The 19,663-nt window shown below is 54.3% G+C and overlaps 10 protein-coding genes across 10 annotated transcripts; 5 read left to right on the forward strand and 5 right to left on the reverse strand.

The window, feature by feature from the left end:
* Nucleotides 1–786: 786 nt before the first annotated feature.
* CLAFUR5_04042 (uncharacterized protein) lies at nt 787–2,613 on the reverse strand (the record flags this gene model as incomplete). The annotated part of the gene is made up of 1 exon (XM_047903190.1): nt 787–2,613. One exon carries the CDS (start codon nt 2,611–2,613, stop codon nt 787–789), a length of 1,827 nt encoding a protein of 608 aa, XP_047760302.1.
* A 946-nt stretch (nt 2,614–3,559) lies between these two features.
* CLAFUR5_04043 (uncharacterized protein) lies at nt 3,560–4,550 on the forward strand (the record flags this gene model as incomplete). Its single annotated transcript, XM_047903191.1, has 8 exons — nt 3,560–3,787; nt 3,841–3,870; nt 3,925–3,948; nt 4,000–4,045; nt 4,091–4,132; nt 4,249–4,275; nt 4,326–4,391; nt 4,441–4,550. 8 exons carry the CDS (start codon nt 3,560–3,562, stop codon nt 4,548–4,550), a joined length of 573 nt encoding a protein of 190 aa, XP_047760518.1.
* Nucleotides 4,551–4,607: 57 nt separating this feature from the next.
* On the reverse strand, nt 4,608–5,543 carry CLAFUR5_04044 (G/U mismatch-specific uracil DNA glycosylase; the record flags this gene model as incomplete). The annotated part of the gene is made up of 1 exon (XM_047903192.1): nt 4,608–5,543. One exon carries the CDS (start codon nt 5,541–5,543, stop codon nt 4,608–4,610), a length of 936 nt encoding a protein of 311 aa, XP_047760206.1.
* Nucleotides 5,544–5,759: 216 nt separating this feature from the next.
* On the reverse strand, nt 5,760–6,836 carry CLAFUR5_04045 (uncharacterized protein; the record flags this gene model as incomplete). The annotated part of the gene is made up of 1 exon (XM_047903193.1): nt 5,760–6,836. The coding sequence occupies one exon, from the start codon at nt 6,834–6,836 to the stop codon at nt 5,760–5,762; it is 1,077 nt and encodes a 358-aa protein (XP_047761159.1).
* Nucleotides 6,837–6,895: 59 nt separating this feature from the next.
* CLAFUR5_04046 (uncharacterized protein) lies at nt 6,896–7,800 on the reverse strand (the record flags this gene model as incomplete). The annotated part of the gene is made up of 2 exons (XM_047903194.1): nt 6,896–7,022; nt 7,073–7,800. The coding sequence occupies 2 exons, from the start codon at nt 7,798–7,800 to the stop codon at nt 6,896–6,898; spliced, it is 855 nt and encodes a 284-aa protein (XP_047761158.1).
* A 1,738-nt stretch (nt 7,801–9,538) lies between these two features.
* Nucleotides 9,539–10,831, forward strand: CLAFUR5_04047 (uncharacterized protein; the record flags this gene model as incomplete). Its single annotated transcript, XM_047903195.1, has 4 exons — nt 9,539–9,635; nt 9,694–10,436; nt 10,489–10,726; nt 10,782–10,831. 4 exons carry the CDS (start codon nt 9,539–9,541, stop codon nt 10,829–10,831), a joined length of 1,128 nt encoding a protein of 375 aa, XP_047760304.1.
* Nucleotides 10,832–10,975: 144 nt separating this feature from the next.
* CLAFUR5_04048 (uncharacterized protein) lies at nt 10,976–12,004 on the forward strand (the record flags this gene model as incomplete). Its single annotated transcript, XM_047903196.1, has 4 exons — nt 10,976–11,070; nt 11,124–11,345; nt 11,406–11,594; nt 11,980–12,004. The coding sequence occupies 4 exons, from the start codon at nt 10,976–10,978 to the stop codon at nt 12,002–12,004; spliced, it is 531 nt and encodes a 176-aa protein (XP_047760300.1).
* Nucleotides 12,005–12,407: 403 nt separating this feature from the next.
* CLAFUR5_04049 (C-1-tetrahydrofolate synthase, cytoplasmic) lies at nt 12,408–15,645 on the reverse strand (the record flags this gene model as incomplete). The annotated part of the gene is made up of 2 exons (XM_047903197.1): nt 12,408–15,074; nt 15,235–15,645. The coding sequence occupies 2 exons, from the start codon at nt 15,643–15,645 to the stop codon at nt 12,408–12,410; spliced, it is 3,078 nt and encodes a 1,025-aa protein (XP_047760301.1).
* Nucleotides 15,646–16,156: 511 nt separating this feature from the next.
* On the forward strand, nt 16,157–17,231 carry CLAFUR5_04050 (Eukaryotic translation initiation factor 3 subunit I; the record flags this gene model as incomplete). The annotated part of the gene is made up of 2 exons (XM_047903198.1): nt 16,157–16,197; nt 16,253–17,231. 2 exons carry the CDS (start codon nt 16,157–16,159, stop codon nt 17,229–17,231), a joined length of 1,020 nt encoding a protein of 339 aa, XP_047761021.1.
* Nucleotides 17,232–17,959: 728 nt separating this feature from the next.
* Nucleotides 17,960–18,601, forward strand: CLAFUR5_04051 (uncharacterized protein; the record flags this gene model as incomplete). Its single annotated transcript, XM_047903199.1, has 1 exon — nt 17,960–18,601. The coding sequence occupies one exon, from the start codon at nt 17,960–17,962 to the stop codon at nt 18,599–18,601; it is 642 nt and encodes a 213-aa protein (XP_047761020.1).
* Nucleotides 18,602–19,663: the final 1,062 nt, after the last annotated feature.

Here is a 19,663-nt window from a genome sequence, read left to right on the forward strand (position 1 = left end):
ATCCCTCGTGGCGGCACAAGCTCATGACCCAAGCCGAAGGCTCCGTCCGTGCATATCCCTCATAGCTTGTGCTGGTGATGGACGTGCATAGAAGACGCCGTTCCTGCATGTTCGCCTACAGAAGAAGCTATCTTGCTCGCTCCCTCGTAAGGATCTGATCTCGTGGGTGCAACTCTCAACTTGGCGCCAGTCGTATATTGCGTTTAGCCTCACGATGCTCGTGATCTTCGCTGCAATGCCAGTGGTAGCGATCATATCTGGAATCGCCTGGCGTGCTTGGCATATGCAAGGAGCTCGCCTACCAGAACTATACCATAGCTCGATGTCTTGGCAGGGTACCAGCTGCCGCCAATTAGGATGGTGCGAACGAACCACGCATCTTGCTCGAGACGTTGAGCTGCCTCTTCTGGACGGATGTTGTTGTATATGCTTTCGCGTGCGCACGTGGCTGCGGGTACGCACAATGTAGATGGTTCACGACCTGCCTCTAGTGCATTCAGCTGGTAATGGCTAGGTGGTCCAGATTCTGCGTAAGCTGATTATCTTTCCACGCTATAGTGGTGGTAGGCGAGCGTAGGAAGCAGCTATATGGTTGGTGAAGGACTGAGACGTCATGATACGCCTATGTCTAGCCCACTCCTGCGGGAACAGACTGTGTCGTGAATCGAACTCCAGGCGTGGCAAGCGGAGGTGCTAACAGTTTAGATTGGCCGTGGCACATGACACGAGAGTTGACACGAAGCGATGTTACATGTTCTGAATGCGGAATGTTGTTGCGGAGCTCTATCAGCTAGGGTCGTCATCCTTGTCTCCAACAGGCGAGTACTGCTGATGCTTGAGCCGTATGCTACCTCGCCCTCCATCACAACATCGCCAGAGCCAAAGTGCTATGCATAGCATGAACACTATGGTGAGCAGGAGCGAGACTGCAAGCACATCGTCGTAGAAGTGATCAGGCCGCCGAGCTTTCGGCTTGGCTGTACTTGAGCTCGTGGGTGAGCTGTCGTTCTTGGAGGAGTTTGGTGTGGTTTGGATATCTTCCGGAATTCCTGATATAGGCATCTGTTCCCACCAGTCCGCGGGTGCAATTGTAAAAGAAGTGGCTGATGTACCAATGATTGAGCCATTGGCGGCTAGAGCTTCTGCGAAGACATCGGCATGATAACCGCCGGCCTGAAACGTTGTCTCGAACCCGCTCTTCGTCTTCTCGCCTATGACTGTGCCATCTGCAGTCTTGAACCTCCAGCTGACCACTTCGGTGGCACCATTCCAGCTCGCGTACACGACTGTTGTGCTGGCTCCGGTTGCTCGCGAAGTGCCATAAGCGTACGCCTTGATCACAGGTGGCTCGCTCGGGACACTGGTGAAATTGAACTTGTATGCCCGATACGTCACGAACCTGTGACTGGCGAATTGCGCCTCCATCAACACATCTCCGTTCGCACTATGCTCGCTGATGTAAGAGTTCTCGCTCCAGCATACGAACGAGTTCTGATTTGCGAGGACCTGATGATTTCCGCGCATTCGAGTTAATCTGCCATCAGGCCGTGGAATCTCGCTTAGTAGGGACGCCTTCATTGTTCGCCGATCCAGCTTGACGATCATGGCTGAGGAGTGGTTCGCGTTCGAGACAGTATCGTCTGCAGCATTGTCGAGAAAGGAAATAGTCTCTGTCCCATCATCGTGGTGACGCCAACGTGCATCATGCTGCCGGCTGAAGTTGAAGTCTTGCTGGAAGGACGATTTCGAGCCACCCAAGCGCCAGATGATGGAGCCGTCTTTGCCCGAGATCTTGTATATGGTATCTGTGAATCTTGATGAGAGCATGTAGTCCCCATCTTCGTTCTTCTCGATAGAGTTGCCATGGAACCAGTTCCAAGCCTCGCGCTTGATGTTCGCGCCTCGGAACGGTACACTGCTCTCGGTCACGCTGACATGCCCACCACGAGCCGCCCACCATTCGAACACCAGATCACCAGTTGTCAAGTCAACTTCTCGAAAGCCAATGTCCATGATCCAGCCGGAGTCCACATTCTGATTGAGAGCTGATAGATCCATCTGCACTGGCTCGTGTAGGATGTGCATTGCTTTTGTGCCATCCTCGATCAGATTGAGCTCGTGCATGTTGAGATTATGCATCGTTGGAGGCACATGTAGCTCACCAATTGTGTCGAAAGAACTGTCCGTGATGATGCCATGCCCCTGCGGATCATCGACCCCACGAAATGGCGTCAGAATGGCTGATGTGAAGAGAGACCCATTGAACTCCCAAGCGCGGAAGTCGCATGTATTTTGGTTGCGCACTTTGCAAGCTCCACTCCATACCAAGTTTCCCAGACTGTCGTATATTGTTGGCCCCGTTTGACACGGCTGGTAGTATTTGTGTGCGTGGTTTTCCTGAAAGATCATGGCGTATGGTGCCACGAACCAGTAGCCCGGCGATATTCTGTCTTGGTCGTATATGGTGACATTGAACTTCGGCGTCTTGATCTCTGGCCTCGTAACGAAACTTGTTAGGTCAGAGTCGTCGCCATATGCGAGGTCGAAAGCAGCTTGAGCTTGCAAAGCGAACATGCAACACAGCAATGCTGCTTTCTTTGCACGTGAAGGCATCATTATGCCGTTATTCAACGCTCCTGTTTCAAATCACGCTGATTCTTCGCTTGACTGCCAGAATGGCTATTGGCGCCTCGTTCCCCGGCAAGCTCTTGTAAATCAACGACAGTCGTTGAGCTCAGTGTCTTGTGGATTGTTCCTCGTTGTCGCAGCTTCTCAGCGGTGTGTGCGTGGTTCGGACTCAGGTGAAACGCAAAAGATGACAATCCGAACGCACACAATAGCCGCACCCAGCTTGTAAGGTTGCATTGCTGTGTTCTCGACCACGTGTTGTCCCTGAAGCTTTGCAACGAACAGAACCTCAGAGAAGTCCCTACTGAACCACGACGATTTTTGCAAGATCGCCAGCTTGGCTTGCCGTATGTGACGTCCAGATAGACAAACATTCAAGCTGCAGAGCTCTTATGCATATTTTCGCCTGTTTCATCCTGAACAAGAAGGAGGTTAGTAACCTTGTTTTAGCGCAAAGTCCAGAACGCCACAGCCGCGTATGCACAGTTTGTGCAGGTGATCTGCATATCTAGCTTGGTCCAGTGACCAACACACTATAGTCGTTGTCAAGATGAATCGAAGCTTTGTTGACCGATGTAGACCACATGGGTAGTACACGTTGATGCTAGTAGCCATGCGAGCCTCTAAGCGCCTGGCACGGTGACATTGCATCCATGTGCAATTGGGCCGAGCCGAGCAGATCGTTGCTGTTCTGGCAATGGATAGGCGAAATGCTTCATCAATAAGTTGGGTAGTCCAGCCAGAAGCGATGGCGCAGGCAACAAGGCTTTTTCAGTGCGGGACAGAAGGCCGTGGTGCTCAAGCAGAAGTCATGTCAAGGAAGAGGGAGTTAATCCTGTGTCTGGCAGCCACAAAGCATATAAGCCGTCTTGTCCAACATCAGCCTCCAAGGCATCATCACCTCTGACGATCACATCATCTTTCCATAATCATGAAGCTCTCTTCCGCTGTTATGCTGGCGATTGCCGGCTTGGCCGCTGCCGCTCCAGTCGAAATCTCGGAGAACGTCAAGAACATCTTCGAACGTCAACAGCAGACATGTGTTCGTGTTGGCCAGAGCTGTCAACAGAAGCCTAATGGCTGCTGCAACCCACAGCAGAACTTCTGCAACCAGACATTTGTCTGCCAGTCCAGGTCCGGCGGTGGCGGTGGCGGGGGCGTGAGTCCTTTCCAGTCCAATTCCTATCGAGTCCGATGCTGACGATCACCCAGGGCGGTACCCCACCAGGAGGAGGAGGAGGTGTAAGTACACAATCTGATAGTACGTAAGTTCAATAAATGCTAACAACATTCCAGGGTGGAACCCCGCCAGGCGGAGGCGTGAGTGCCATTTGATTGAAGCTCGTTATACGAGGTACTAACACATCCTAGGGAGGCGGTGGCGGAGGCGGAGGTGGAGGTGGCGGCGGTGGCGGCTGTGAGTGTTTCAACCCAAGCTCCTGATATGTACTGACTTCGATAGACTCTGGTTACAGTGGTTACTCTGGAGGCAGCGGTGGCTCCGGTATGTTGTCACATGGATCAGCTCGTGAACCTGGGATTTTGCGCGGCCCTAGGCTCCTGCTGCGGGCCGATGGTGTATGTTCACTGGGAAAAGCTGATACTGACACTTTGCGACAGGCTACAGCGGCTATAGCGGTGGCTCCGGTAAGGTGACCCTGTCTTTTCCATATTTGACAATGGCTGACTTTGTGCAGGTGGTTCAGGCTATTCGGGAGGAGGCGGTTCGTACGGAGGCGGTTCGTATGGAGGTGGTGGCTATGGTACGCGCTCTCACGTTCGTGTAAACGACGGCTGCTAATGGCCTCACAGGTGGTTACTACCGCAAGGCCGATGCAGCCGCAGCAGAGCCTCCAAAAGAGGACCCAACCACTCAGATCACCGCGCCACCACTCGAGACTGTTGCAGAAGCAGCAGTTTAGAAGTTGTGTAATCCAGATTATGACCCCCACATCGAATGAAAGCTGTCGTTTCCATGTTCATCTCGCGTCGTTTTTGACACTTTCTCCTTTTGCTTCTTTGATCCTCTCTTCGCGCCTGGTCTTCACCCAATCTCCAAACGGCTTCCAGATAGCTTCCTTCTCTGGTGGCTTCAAGTTAGCTGCAAGGCCGCTGGTGGCAGTAGCGACAAAGACACGCGCACCAGCCCAGCCGTCCATTGTACCCATGCGCTCCTTATCACCCTGCCAGCCGTAGTGAAACTCGTCCTTCTTGATAGGGCGACCATATCGCCAGCGCCAGATGGATTCCCATATACCCTTGCCCACAATACAAACAGCTTCAGGCTGGTAGTTGCGGATCTTCTCCTCCAGTATTGGCGTGCCAGCAGCTGACTCCGCCTTGCTCAGTTCGGCAGCGTCCTTGCTGGGTCGAGCAACAATGTTCGTGTTGCCCATGCTGTACAGTCGTGGCAAATCAACGTCCTGCTCCGGTCTCAGGCGGACGTCTGTGCAGCCTGAGCTGTGCAACAGTTTCCAGAACATGTTGCTTGGATGAGCATATGCGTGACCAGATGTAGCTGTCATGACTCCCGGGTTGAAGCCAACAAAGACACATATGAGGTGTGGCTCCAGGATGTCTGTCAGTGGCTTGAGGTGGGCGTACTTCTCCGGTGGCGCATATTTGCTCGACTGTCGCCGCCGCTTGGCAACTGATGGAGCTGGCGAGGCTGTCTCATTCGAAGTGTGGCCTTCAGTCTCGGCGTTCGCTCTCTTGCGACCGCTCCTTCCGATGGATAATGACGGAACGGCCGCTACCTCGTCGTCGTTGTTCACATGTTTGAAGCGTGCGAGGTTTGCCTTGAATGATGAGGCGCTATTCCCTGAAGGCACGACTTTAGTCTCCAGATCGGCCTCCGGCGTGTTGAGCCCATCGTGAGCGGCATTGTTGGCATCGGAAGATGATGGTAAAGTCATGTTGAGATGCAAGTTGAGATGGAAGGACGAACGCGAGCGCGTCATGATTAAGGTAAGTTTGCCGAACTCTTACCGAGCACGGACCAACAGCATTTCACAGCATCACAGCGATTTTCTTCTCTGCATTCACTTGAATTAAATATGCAAGACAGGAGTGGCATGTTACCATGGATGACTGACTCGAATCTCTGGTATCGAAGTGCCAGCGACCCCTATCTACTGCCGCACGAAGACCGGCATCGTCTCTATCGGACAATCCACCTCCACCTCGCTACCACCATCATACGAAGACCCACCATCCCACGACTTCCACAAAGCCCCAACTGGCAAATACACCTTGATCCTCCGCTGTCCAGCAGCAAGCACGGGGGCAATCAAGTACTTCCCACCAAACATATACTCAGTCTCAACAGTCCACGCCTTGGCATCCTGCGGAAACTCGTAGAACAACGCCCTAATAACAGGGGTACCCTTCTCATGAGCCTCCTTCATCGGCCCTCTCGTATACTCCCTCATCTCCTCCCGGATCTTGATGTACTTCTCACATATCTTCAGCACGTCCGGCCCATACGACCACACCTCTTCCGGCGCCCCGGAAGCCGTCTCTTGACCTGGTGGCTTCGGCTCTCGGTCACCGTGCAGTCGCATCACGGGACAGAAAGCTCCCCATTGGCACCATCGAGTAAAGAGTTCGCGGAACTCGGAATCATCTCGATTACCGCCATGGAAGCCGCCAATGTCGGTGGTCCACCAGGGAATACCTGCCATGCCCATGTTGAGACCTGCAGCGAGCTGGTTTCGGAAGGAGCTCCATGAAGAACCAATGTCTCCACTCCACACGAGTGCGCCGTACTTCTGACTACCTGCCCAGGCGCAGCGGAGTAGGTTTACAATATCCTTCTGTCCTTCGGCGGCCATGCCTTCGTAGAAGGCTCGAGCATACTCCCTAGGGTACACATTTCCGAACTGCATGTTCGGCCCAGCATGGTATCTATACAGATCGAAGTCGTAGACACTATACTCTGGCTCTGCCTCATCGAGCCAGAACAGCTTGATGAGATGGTCATAGTAATGCTGCTTGACCGTCGACCAAACAAACTTCTGGGCCTCCGGATTCGTAGCATCGAAGTGCGTTGTGTCTGCCACGCATTGCATTGTAACTCTCGGACCACGATCGTGTCGGATGAAAAGACCCTTCTCGAGCATCTCATCCCAATTCTCGGAAGCTGGCTCGATGGTTGGCCACACTGAGATCATGACCTCGATGCCCAGTCCTTTCAGTTCCTGGACCATAGCTCTACTGTAGGATCAGGCCAGAACTCAGGATCGAAGTTCCAGTCGCCTTGATACTTCTAGTGGAAGAAGTCAATCACGATGACATCGAGTGGGATCTTGCGACTTTTGTATTCTCCCGCCACGCCAAGGAGCTCTTCCTGTGTGGGGTATCGAAGCTTACACTGCCAGAATCCAAGACCATACCTACACACAGCATTAGTCGAAGTCCATCACAAAGGAGAATCGAAACATACTCAGGCATCATCGGCACCTTGCCCGTAACATTCGCATAAGCCTCTACAATCTCCCTCGGCTCATCTCCAGCCACGATCCAGTAATCAATCGACTTCGCCGAAAAGCTCTCGAAACTCATGACATTCCTACCTAGCACAGCCCTTCCAATGGCCGGATTGTTCCAAAGGAACCCATATCCCAAGGGTGAGACAGCAAATGGCACACTAGCTTGCGAGTTGCGTTGAGCAAGCTCAATGTCGGCGCCCTTCAGGTTAAGGTACGGGTGCTGGTACTGACCCATACCATAAAGACGCTCATCTGGGTCCACAGACTCAAGCCTGAGAGTGGTGTTGAAGTCGCTTGTGCCTTGAATACCTCGGAGCTCGCGAGCTTGGACCATGAGGGCGCTACATTTGGGATCATGGAGATCGAGACGATGTCGTGCGTATTCTTCCAAGAGTTTCTTGCCGGATTGTGCATTGTACATGGTTATTTTGCCACGATGCGAAATCTCAGCTCGGATGCTGCCATTCGTGATCGTCGCTTCACCGGCGGTGCTCTCTGGCAGCCGAATGGCACTGTTGCTGCTTGCATCAGGTGGTGTTGGAGCGAGAGCCGCGTAGTCTCCAGATGGCATCTCTGGAAGCCTCGTTGCTCGAACATGGAACGCATTTGGACCCCATGGCTCGACCCAGTAGGTATGGTCATCGTATCGGAACACTAGTCGTTGGCCGTCTTGAGTGAGCATGACTGCTTCGTGGTGGCAGTCGGATTTATGAGAATTGGAGCGACCGCGATGCTGAGGCCAAAGAGTAGAAGTATCTCTGTATCATGATTTTGGCCTGAATTGGAAGAATGCAATTGTCTCGTGTCGTGCAAAAAGGAGTTCGACCAAGTTTGTCAGCCACTTCCGGTGGGATGTGCAAGGATCAATCATCTCACCCCGGTGGGACTTAACACACGAGTCCGAGGTCAAGTAGCTTGAGACAGCCGCTTCAAGATCTCGCGATATTCACGACACTTCGCCATGCTGGCATACTGTGACCGTTGCAGCAGCTTTATTGCTTCCTTCAAGACTGTCTTCTGGGAAATCGGCATGCAAATATCCACAGCCCCCGACATGTCTGCTCGCATCTCATGACCTCGCCTGACGAAGTCTGCACCATCTCATCGTCACAAGGTCGGTCAAGCAGGATGTTCGTGGGCGTCAGATCGCTGTCTTCCTGTCGCTGCCGGTATGTCGCAAAACATCGTTGATGCCTGGACGCGGTGATTGCCTTCGGCTTTGCTGCAAAACGCTCCTTTCTTCGATACTCACAAGAGTGCCTCGAACCTGCGGGAGATACACGCCATATAGCCAGATGATCATGGCAGCCAGGAAAATGGCAAACGGCTCGTAACAGTGACCAAGGGAATAGCGCCGTATATGCCAGAAGATGGTCCCCGCATGGATGAGACTCAAGCGGCTTTTTTGATCTAAAAACGTGAGCCACTTGATGATGTCTTCGTGAAGGCCCGAAGCATTTGATAGTTGATGCCCTGTCCTGGGCAGACGCTTCCTGAGTGATACGGCAACACCAAGTGTCTCGCGATGGGGACATTAGAGAAGCAGTCTCGCGAGGTGCAAGCGAAGTATCGCCGGCCCTTCGGCGCCTCTTATTGCAGCAACGTGGCTATTGGCAGCCCAGTGGACAAGGTCCAAGCAGTCGCATGCGCTATTCCTCCATGATGAGAAACGTGTATCTGAGGTCAGCCAAACAGCATCAGTCGAGTCACCGTCTTGCCCTTCATCTTCGTCTTCGCTGCCTCGGTCGCCAGGTGGCACGAGTCGCCGGTCCTACATCGTCTTGAATCATCGATCGAGGGATCTTCGGGGCCTTTTGAAGCGACTCGCGGCCGCCATGGCCGTCGACATATCGTACTGGAATACTCATACCATGCTCCAGCTGAGCTCGACGGATCTCGATGCTGCGATACATGGCATTGTCTCAGAACATGTGACATTACTGTGTTGTTGTCATCAAGACGCATCGGCTAGAGTGTTGCTGTTGAAAGGAGGAATGATGCGAGAGGAAGGACCGAGTCTAGGAAACTGCAGGGCGGACTTCATCTCCGCTTCGGCTATGTTCCCGCTTCGGCCGCGTTCCCGCCCCCGCCCCACAGCTGTGGCGGGGACAATAACAAGATTGAATAATCCAATCTTCTTATTCTTACATTCATCAACAATAATAGTACTCTGGTCTACGAGCGAGCGGCATCGGGCTTGCTCATGAGCACTATTGTACATTGTTGACAATGGCAAAGCTTCCTCGGAGTCACAGCCTCAATGGCCACAGGTTTGGAAATGCAAGTCTGCTTGTCTTCTTGCTACTTTCTTTCTTTCTTTCCTTTCATCTCTGTTGCAGCTTGAAGCAAAGCTGTTCTTCTTCTCAAGACTTCATCTCGCTGCTAATAAAAACTGATCATCGCTTCCAACTGAGACGATCATGGACCGACAGGCAACACGGACCCAGACGGCCGAGAGAGACTACTATGTCGACCATCAGATGGAGGCATGTCGAGCTGCAGGCCTAGGAAAGAAGAGTGGGTCGCACTTACGGAGCTATTATCGTATTGCCAAGTCGAGGCTGATGATGGACAGATCTCAAACAGGCATTACATGCCCAATGGCAGGGCATGAACCCGACACACAAGGGACGCATTCTTCGTCGCCTGAAGCGTGCCGTTGAGGCTGAAGAAAGAGTAGAGCAGGCGCTTGAGGAATCGCAGGAAGTGGAGAAGTCGATTCAGAAATACACTCCAGAGCGCCTTCAAGCCAACCCAGAAGACTATCCTGAATATTTTGTGGAGGTCCACAAGGCCCGGGATGCGTACGAGAAAGCCAAATGGTGTGCCTCAGACTGTTGGAAGACCTGGACCTTGGTAGCTCGCACACAGGAAAGGATTCCATGGACCAATCTGCCAGCTCCGAGGCGTACGCCTACCGGACGCGCAGCCATTGCTGCAGGCTTACTGAATACTGCCAAGGCGCGGTTGGTACAAAACAGTGCCGACAGGGCTGAACGAGCTTTCCAGCGTGTGGAACAGTTTAGCAATGAGGAAGTCCGTCTCGGGATCATCACATACAAGGAACCCGTACCAAGGGTGAACAACAAACGCAAATTGCCAGCACACTGGGCGGACAGGCTGAACGAGAAGCGATTCAAAAAGGGAACCTATGGTAAACCGGATTGGACAGACAATGACGATATCCCGTCAGAATACGGAATCATTGGGAAGGGCGATGGTCCTTGGGAGTTCACAGAGTGGATAAAGGAGCCGACCAAAGGCAGTAGTGTCTCTCCGTGGTCACAATCCAACAACCATGATTCGGAGATTGCGGATGTGAGTCTCGCTGTGCTTATTTCAGCCATTGAAGCTCACTGACCCTTTCTAGTACATCGTCATGAAGGAGGTATTCGTCGACGATGATCAATGGTACGACGTGCGACGCTGGGCCGATATTCGCCTTGACCAGAACGACGCAAGACTCCCATGGGAGCTGGAATGCCATCGACAGATGTCAGCCCTCCCGGACACCCAGAATATCGTCATGCTCCGAAATCTCAACCAAGCAGAAGTGCGAAGCTGGGTTGACTCTTCCGAGAGACGCTACCGCGTCTTCATGGACTACTGTGCGTATCACTAAAGCGTGGTCCTAGCGCAGTGGAAGTACTAACGTTGAAGCAGGTGCGTATGGCGACCTCGACAGCTTGATCCAGAGATATGCACCTCCATAGCCCGAAGCGCCAGCAACACCCAATGAGTTCCTGGATGAGGGTGACAACAATGACGAAGCCCAGGACGATGCCGTCAGCAACGCAGGCAAGGCGCCCGTGCAACCACCGCCACCACCTCCACCTCCTACGTTCATACCGGAGCCCATGATCTTCAACGTGGCAGAAGGCCTAGCAAAATGCGGCATCCAGATGGCAGACAGCATGCGTACTGCCACGAACGGTCAAGAGCTGGTGCACAGGTAACGCAAACCAGCCTCCAGGCTTGTTCCCACACCACTAACCGCCACAACAGAGACCTAAAACCCCAAAACATCTTCCTCGACGCTCCCCACCCCACCCCCCAAATCGGCGACTTCGAATGGTCCTTCCTAACCTCCCCCTCCGACCTCCGCAACCCCGACGCCTGGGCCGGCGAACTGACTCCCGGCTTCTGTCCCCCCGAAGGGGTCCTATACGTCGACTACACGGACATGAAACCCATAGATCGCGCTCAAATGCTCGAGAAGTACAACGTGTACGTGCCTCCTCCCATCCGAGTCTTGCTTCTGATGGACTGTACTGACAGCGCGTATAGCTGGCAAGTCGGCGCGATCCTGCGCTGCATGATTCTGCGAGAGCAAGCACCGCCGCAGGCGCTCTGGCTTGGGGATGGGAGTAAAGATGAAACATACAAACTCCGCCTCGTCGACGAGAACGGCGGTAAGGTGGACAAGTACGGTGTAGAGGAGCAATACAGCGAGGAATTGCTCGATATGGTCGAGAGGTGCATGTGCTACGACGTCGAAGACCGCCCGACGTTCAAGGAACTGCTCGAGGAAATCTTGGAACTGACAGATCACCGAGAGGGAGGCGAGAATTTGGCGCGAGGGATGCGCGATGGGAGTGCAGCGGAGGATGTGGTGGAACGAATGGGAGTGAGATTTGAAGACGATGAAGAGGAGGATGATGAAGAGGATGAACAAGAAGTGGTGGGTGCAGACGACAATGATGCCGACGACGACGATGAAGACCACGATGGAGAAGAGGACGACGTAGACGAGGATGACGATGGCGGTGGTGGTGTATGATGGAGCGTGGATCACGGAGATCAGTGCCAGAGCCGTAGAGCGCGATAGCATCAACGTGGACGTGGACGACTGTGCCAACAGCGCCTTCAACCAGCAGATCGCATAACTTGCTGTTCAAGTCAGTCTCATGGTGGATCCTCAGTTCCGTCCATCCCACGACAATTCCAACCTCGAATACCTACGACACGGCCAGACAGGAAGTAACCGAGAGGAAGCAAGTAGATAGAGACACCAACATCGACCATCGTTGCCAATTGCAACATTACATTCAATTGTCTTCACTATATATCCGTTCCACCACCAACGCCGCGCTAGCAAATCACGTTGAGTGATACCCGAACCTTTTTCCCATCACAATGTTGTAACAAGGGTGCGCCGCCTTCTTTTTCGTCGTTGGTCGTCAGAAAAAACAGTGCCTACTGTGGTGAAACAGCAGCATGGTATCATAAATTTAAACCCTTTCCAAGTCCAAGATAGTCCCAACTCCTTCGTTTCGTCTCGCGACCGGTCTAGAATAAGCCATCGATCTCACCAGTCTCGCCATCAATATCGACATTGAGGTAGCCCGGTGCGGTTGGCAGACCAGGGATAGTCTGGATGTCGGCGGCGAGAGCAAAGAGGTAGCCAGCACCAGCGGCCAAGCGGATATCCCTGATCGGAACATCGAAGCCAGTCGGTGCGCCCTTGAGAGCTGGGTCGTGCGAGAGCGAGTATTGCGTCTTGGCGATACAGATTGGCAGGTTGCTGAGGCCTTGCTTGGTGTATGTGTCGACCTTCTTCTGCGCGACCTCGGAGAAGGTGACGGACGAAGCGCCGTACATCTTCTTGGCGATAGCCTCGATGCGCTCTTGTACTGAGCCGTTGAGGTCGTACAGGAGCTTGAAGTCCTCGGGCTTGCTCTTCTCGGATGCAGCAATGACAGCCTTGGCAAGGTCGACGGCGCCCTTGCCGCCTTCAGCGAAGTGAGCAGCGGCGACGGCATCTTCGGCACCAGCCTTGAGAGCCTCCTCGCGGATGACTTGTGCTTCTGCATCCGTGTCGGTGTCGAACTTGTTGATGGCAACAACGACGTTGACACCGTACGCCTTGGCGTTCTGGATGTGCTTGGCCAAGTTGATGCAACCAGCACGGAGCACTTCCACGTTCTCGGTGCGGTAGACCTCCGGCAGCTGAGCACCAGGCTTGATCTCTGGGCCTCCACCGTGAACCTTCAAGGCACGAACAGTTGCGACAATGACGACCACATCAGGCACAAGACCAGAGTTGCGGCACTTGATGTTCATGAAGCGCTCGCCACCCATGGTGAAGTCGAAACCTGCTTCGGTAACGACGAAGCCAGCCTTGTCTTGGCCCTCATCTGCCTCTGTGCCGGCCAGCTTGAGCGCGACACGGTCGGCAATAATCGAGCTGTTTCCGATACTGATGTTTGCGAATGGTCCGGCGTGAACGAAGACTGGAGTGCCCTCAAGTGTCTGCATGAGGTTGGGCTTGACGGCATCCTTCATGAGCACAGCCAGGGCACCACCAATGCCAATGTCATCAGCAGTGACTGGGTCGCCAGCCTTTGACGAGCCGATGACCATGTCACCAAGTCTTCGTCGCAGGTCGCTGAGGTCTGTCGAAAGGGCGAGTACAGCCATGCACTCGGATGCGACCGAGATGTCGAACGCAGTCTTCCTCGGCGATTGCTTGGCCTCAGTTGGTGCCTCACCGATTGTGATGCCTCTTAAGTGGCGATCGTTGACGTCCAGCACACGGCGCCAGGTGATGGTGTCGGGGTCGATGTCAAGTCGGGCGAACTTGGTAATCTCCTCCTCGGTCAGATCGTCAGGGTTCGTCTTGTCAATGCCGAACTTCTTCAGGCGCTTGACCATGACTGGCTTGAACTCTCTCTTGCCCTTGACGGCTGGGACTAGTCTTCGGTAGAGTGGTCCATCGGGTTGTGTCGCCTCGTGGTACATCCTGGTGTCAATTGCAGCAGCGAGCAAGTTGTTGGCTGCAGTGATGGCGTGAATGTCACCTGTCAAGTGCAGGTTGAACTCTTCCATGGGGATGACCTGACTGTAACCTCCTCCGGCAGCTCCACCCTTGATACCGAAAGTAGGACCTTGCGATGGTTGACGAACGTTCGCGAATGCAATGCGGCCAAGCTGGCCAGCCAGAGCTTGCGTGAGACCAATGGTTGTGGTTGACTTGCCCTCTCCGAGTGGAGTCGGCGTGATGCCAGCAACGAGAATGTACTTGCCATTCTTTCGATGCTCAAGACGCTTGAGCACACCCAGTGAGACCTTGGCCTTGTATGCACCGTAAGGCTCAAGCTCGTATGGTGCAATGCCGACCTCAGCAGCGACCTTGTTGATCAACTTCGGGTGTTGTGCCCGTGAGACAGCAATGTCGGATGGGACTGGAGACTTGATCTTCAGTGCGAGTGGAACGATGTGTCGTGCGCGTTGGCGTTCGGCCTGGGCGTCTGCAGCGGTGACCACGTTCTGGAGAAGCATGGCAACGGTCATAGGACCGACACCTCCTGGGACGGGAGTGATCTGGCTCGCAACCTCAGCTGCCGAGTCAAAATCGACATCTCCAACCAGTCTCTGGCCAGACTTCTTGGTGTCATCTGGGATGGAGTTGGTGCCGACGTCGATCACAACAGCGCCAGGCTTCAGCCAATCTCCCTTGACGAAGCCAGGGCTTCCCAGCGCTGCAACAACGATATCTCCAGTCTTGACGACCTCCTTCAGGTTGTGGGTCTTCGAGTGGCAGACGGTGACTGTGGCATCTGCGTTTCTCAGCAGGTAGCTCACAGGCGCACCGACGATGTCCGATCTTCCAATCACGACCGCGTTCTTGCCCTTGACGTCAACACCTGCCTCTTTCAGCAGCACCATGACACCTTTCGGCGTGCATGGCGTGAACAATGGCTTTCCACCCTTCTTAGCGAGCTCGCCAATGTTGATTGCACCGAAGCCATCGACATCCTTGGCGTCTGACACGGCCGAGGTCACTTCGTACTCGTCGATGTGCTTGGGGAGAGGCAGCTGGACGATCATGCCGTGGACGGAGGCATCGTTGTTGTAGTGCTCGATCTTTTCGAGGAGCTCGTACTCGGAGATTGACTCGTCGTACTGGTCGAGCTTGCAGGCGATGTTGGCCTCTTCGGCGGCCTTCAGCTTCATCTAGAGTGACACAGTGGTCAGCCATGATCTGGAGGTAAGTCGTGCCACACGTCCCGCATCCCAATGGCTGTGGCCATGTCCTCGCGTGACGTTGCCAGCATTGCCCCACTATGGATGTACAAATATTATTCGGCGAGATTGTTTCGTGTTGTTCGCTTACCTTGACATACGTCGAGCTGTCATCTCTGCCTCCGACCTGAATAATGACCAGACTCGGCTTGTAACGCGGGTTCTTCTCCTGCTTCTGGGCAATGTCCTTGTTGAGACGCTCGCGGATGGTCTGCGCCACGGCCTTGCCGTCGATCTTGGAGGCCGTCATGCTGGCGGGTGATGTGTTGGAGAAGGAACGGACGCCAGCGACGGGCGAGGCGTGGTGAGTGTATAGCAGGCCGGACCGACGGATTGCAGGGTTGGAGGGTGGTGGAGTGCGTGGTAGTGGATGGGCTGCGCGAGCAAATCTCGGAAGATGTGATGATTGAGTGCCCCTCGCCCTCGCCAAAACTGCCCGCTCCACGCCGATCGGCCTCTTTGTGCAGAGCTTGAGCTGCTGCTGCGTCGGAAGACGCATCATTGGAGAATTGAAGCGAGTGAGTGGAACAAGCAACGACCAGAATGCGCCAGACGCCCGCGATCTAGGAGCAACGCGTCTGTTGAAGCCGCGATACGAGTGGTGTTGTTGCACAGGGAGGCACGAAACGTGCGCCGAAAAGCTTCCACAACACACACGTCAACCATTTATGGGAGGCTTCGCTCATTTCGGGGAGCGATTCAACAATGTCCCGGCGGTGAGATATCCTGCCAGGAGCCGTACGGTCACAACATCTCTGCTTGACCATGTATGCCATGGACAGATGATACCTTGTTTGCTTCTTGTCTTATCCCATATGTGTAACTGCGAGGTCTCGAGAACTTTTCATGCTGGAAGTACAGCCACGTTTCTACGCCACACCACTCAAGCCACAGTGTGAGTCAGCGTCGTGGGGAAGGAACGAACGATCGCCAAGAGTTCCGTCTGCGGGCAGCGGCGACCATCCTCAAATTGTCGGCGACAACGAGAACAATACCACAACACCACCGCCAACATGAGACCAATTTTACTCTCAGGCCACGAGCGTGCACTTACGTGAGGATGCCATCAATCAAGATACCACCAGTCCCCCACTAACCATTCATGACAGACAGGTCAAGTTCTCCAAGGAAGGCGATCTCCTCTTCTCCGTCTCGAAGGACCATGTCATCTGCGCGTGGTACAGCGCAAATGGCGAGCGATTCGGCGCATACAAGGGCCATCAGGGTGCCCTCTGGACCGTCGATGTCGACCCGACCACCACGTTGCTAGCGAGCGGAGGAGCCGACAACACAATCAGACTGTGGGACGTCAAGACGGGCAAGCTGCTGAAGACCTGGGAGTTTGGCACCGCGATCAAGAGGGTGGAGTTCTCGGAGGATGGCAAGCAGCTGCTGGGAGTGACGGAGAAGCGTGCGGGACAACTCAGCACAATCATCGTCTACGACATCAACACCGAAGAGCTTGAGAACCAGCCAGAGGAGCAGAGTCTGCGCATCGTGGTGGACGACATTCCCAAGGTCACGGTCGCCGGCTTCTCGTACCTCAACAAGTTCCTCATCTCCGGTCACGAGGATGGTAGTGTTTCCCAGTTTGACGCCAAGACTGGTGAGGAGCTCAACCACACATACCCGCACGAGGAGAACTCGCCCGTCACCGATCTGCAGTGGAGCCAGGACCGAACATACTTCATCACATCCTCGAAGGACAAGACCGCCAAGCTCATCGATGCGAAGACACTCGATGTCCTCAAGACCTACGTCGCCGACACACCACTCAACAGCGCAGCCATCACACCTGAGCCAACACAATACGTAATCCTCGGTGGTGGACAGGCAGCCATGGACGTCACCACAACTTCCGCTAGGCAAGGAAAGTTCGAGGCACGATTCTACCACAAGATCTTCGAGGAGGAAATCGGCAGAGTAAGAGGTCACTTCGGTCCTCTCAACTACGTTGCAGTCGACCCGACCGGAAAGTGCTACGCAAGTGGTGGCGAGGATGGTTACGTGCGTGTGCACCATTTCGACCCACCGTACTTCGACTTCAAGTTCGAGGTCGAGCGCGAGCGGGAACGAGCTGGTCTCTAGGCGAGACGAGCATGAGCAATGACTCGAGATGAGTGGGCTGAATCCGAAATAGCATGGCGTTGTGGCGCTGGAAAGTGGCGTGGAAGCCTGAGTGTGAATCCTCGGGCATTGCACGGTAGAGCTTCAAACTTTGCAACTTCTCATCCCCATCCCGTATTTCTTACTACGTTCAACGTGCCATGCCTCAGCGGCGGGGCCTGACACTCAGCTACCGTTTTCGCCATCTGTATCCCGACAGACATATCAGACGCTGAGCTACCTACAGCGCAAAATCCGACTGTGGGCACTTCGCTGCTCCTGCCAGACGCTGCACGAATGACTACCCACTCCCTCGGCTTCTATGCGAGCACACCGCAACTACAGTCTTTTCAGGGCTGCGCACAACGTAGTTTCCAAGCACCGGTACCATCGCTGGAAATCGCGATAGCTTTGCGGCGGAACATCAATTTCTACATCCTCTTTGAAACACTGGCACCATTAATCGCTGCTCAAGATGCTTACCCTTTGCTTACCCTTAAGGTTATCTCACTGTCCTCAGATGTCGTCAAATGCTCGACACGAGTTGGGAAGATGATAAATACCCTGATTGTATTCCTACTTCTTGGCATACCACGATCACGCACCGTCATACACTCCAAGTCCTTGAAATGTTATTTCCAGACCATACCACAGCCCAGATACTACAATACGACAGCATGCCCCCCAGAAAGTTGCACGCCAATTCAACAATGTCCTGCTCCCAGCACACCCACTGCTTCACGCACTACTGGCAATCCGACCGCCGCTTCCAAACCTGGGACAACCACGAGCTGCAATCCTACCTCCACACCGCAGGCTATCACTTCGAGCACAACGCCAGCCACGCGCGCCTACAATCTCTATGCGCAAGAGCTGCCCGCGGCCTGATGTCCTACGAGGGCTTGACCGCACCGCAGCTGCAGCGCCTCTGCACGAGAAGAAAAGTTTCCGTGCCGGTGAAGTTGACAGGAAGGAAGCTCGCCTTGCGAGCGCTGCTGGTGGCGGCTGATGAGCGCCCTCGCCAGTTCACGAAGTTCACGCAACTCCCGACTGAGATTCGAGTGATGATCTACTCCCACCACACCAAGTGGCTTCAAACGCGGCTGGGCTCCTGCGACAGTCAACCCGCCCGTGTCGCTGACTGGTCCTTCGTCGCACCACCGCCACCGCCGCTCGCTCGCGTCTCGAGGCAACTCCGCGACGAGTTCTTGCCTGAATTCTACACAGCTGTAAACTTCCGCTCCATCGCCTTGCCGGCCAACCCTCCCCATGACCTTCCTCCCAGCGGGCGAGCGGTCTTGGTGGGGATGTATCGTCGACATCACCCAATTCCGCGTCTTGGCGCACTTTAAGATCAACGACATCATAAAGGACGGAGAGTGTGCTGAATCTAATTCCCCACATTTGATCACCAAGGGGCAGCCCGTGTGGAGTAAGGGAAAGCCGCGCTGCCGGGGCCTTCGGAGTGAGGAGAGCAGACAAGGGGCGTTGCGGATTGATAGGTTGTTTGGGATCTTGGAGGGGGGGGGGCGGCGGGGGGGGGTTTTGAGGAGGGGTTTGAGGGAGGTTGAGGCGTTGAAGCCGGGGTGGTTTGAGGTGGTGAGAGCGAGAGAGGGAGGCGAGGAGGGGAGGTTCGTTGGGGTTTGGGAGGAGGATGGTTCGGCCAGAGGGGGTGGGTGGAAAGCTGATGCAGGGGGCGAGGGGGGTGGAGTGGGGTCTTGGTGATGATTGATGCATTTAGGGAGCAAGAACCGTGAAGAGTAACAAGAACTCCTTGTACTGACATTTTGACGCCTCCACCAGCTCTGTATCTTCTTTCTCTCGCGGCTTATTCCTCCATCTCTCACACCTTGCGATTCAACGCCACTGCCAGCGGTTTGAGCTTGGACTCCCTGGTGGGGGACGCGATGCATCGTGACTAACATCTCGCCGTCTTCACAAGTGGACCTAGCGATGCCACTCGTTTGATCTCCAACTGTATCACGCCTTCCCTCTATCACAGACGCAACTGGAATCTAAAGAGACGATCGAGATGCACAGCCGCACCGAGCCTTACTCAATCATCGTCACACCCTGCCTCAATCTCGCAGCCAGAACGTAACGAAAATCAACTCCATCAAGTTCATCGCCGATCCACAACACAGTCCTCACCACGCAAATCATCCCTTCCTCTCAAAAGCTTTCCCTCACCGACTCCCCCATCTCATCTCTCCCCTCTCAAACTCCTGCACATCCGGCTAGACCCAAACTTCACCCCTGCAACAAGAGCCACCGCATAACGCGCATACTTGTCTGTTCGCATTCAATACCGCAGCCTCAGTCAAATGATAAGACAAGCTCCTGGGCATTATGCAGCTCATGCATCGTCTCGCACCCCGCCAACATCCACATCCGATCCACGAAACAGCCCATCG

The sequence above is a fragment of the Fulvia fulva genome, chromosome 4 (genome assembly GCF_020509005.1).
Source record: "Fulvia fulva chromosome 4, complete sequence".
NCBI lineage: Eukaryota > Fungi > Ascomycota > Dothideomycetes > Mycosphaerellales > Mycosphaerellaceae > Fulvia > Fulvia fulva.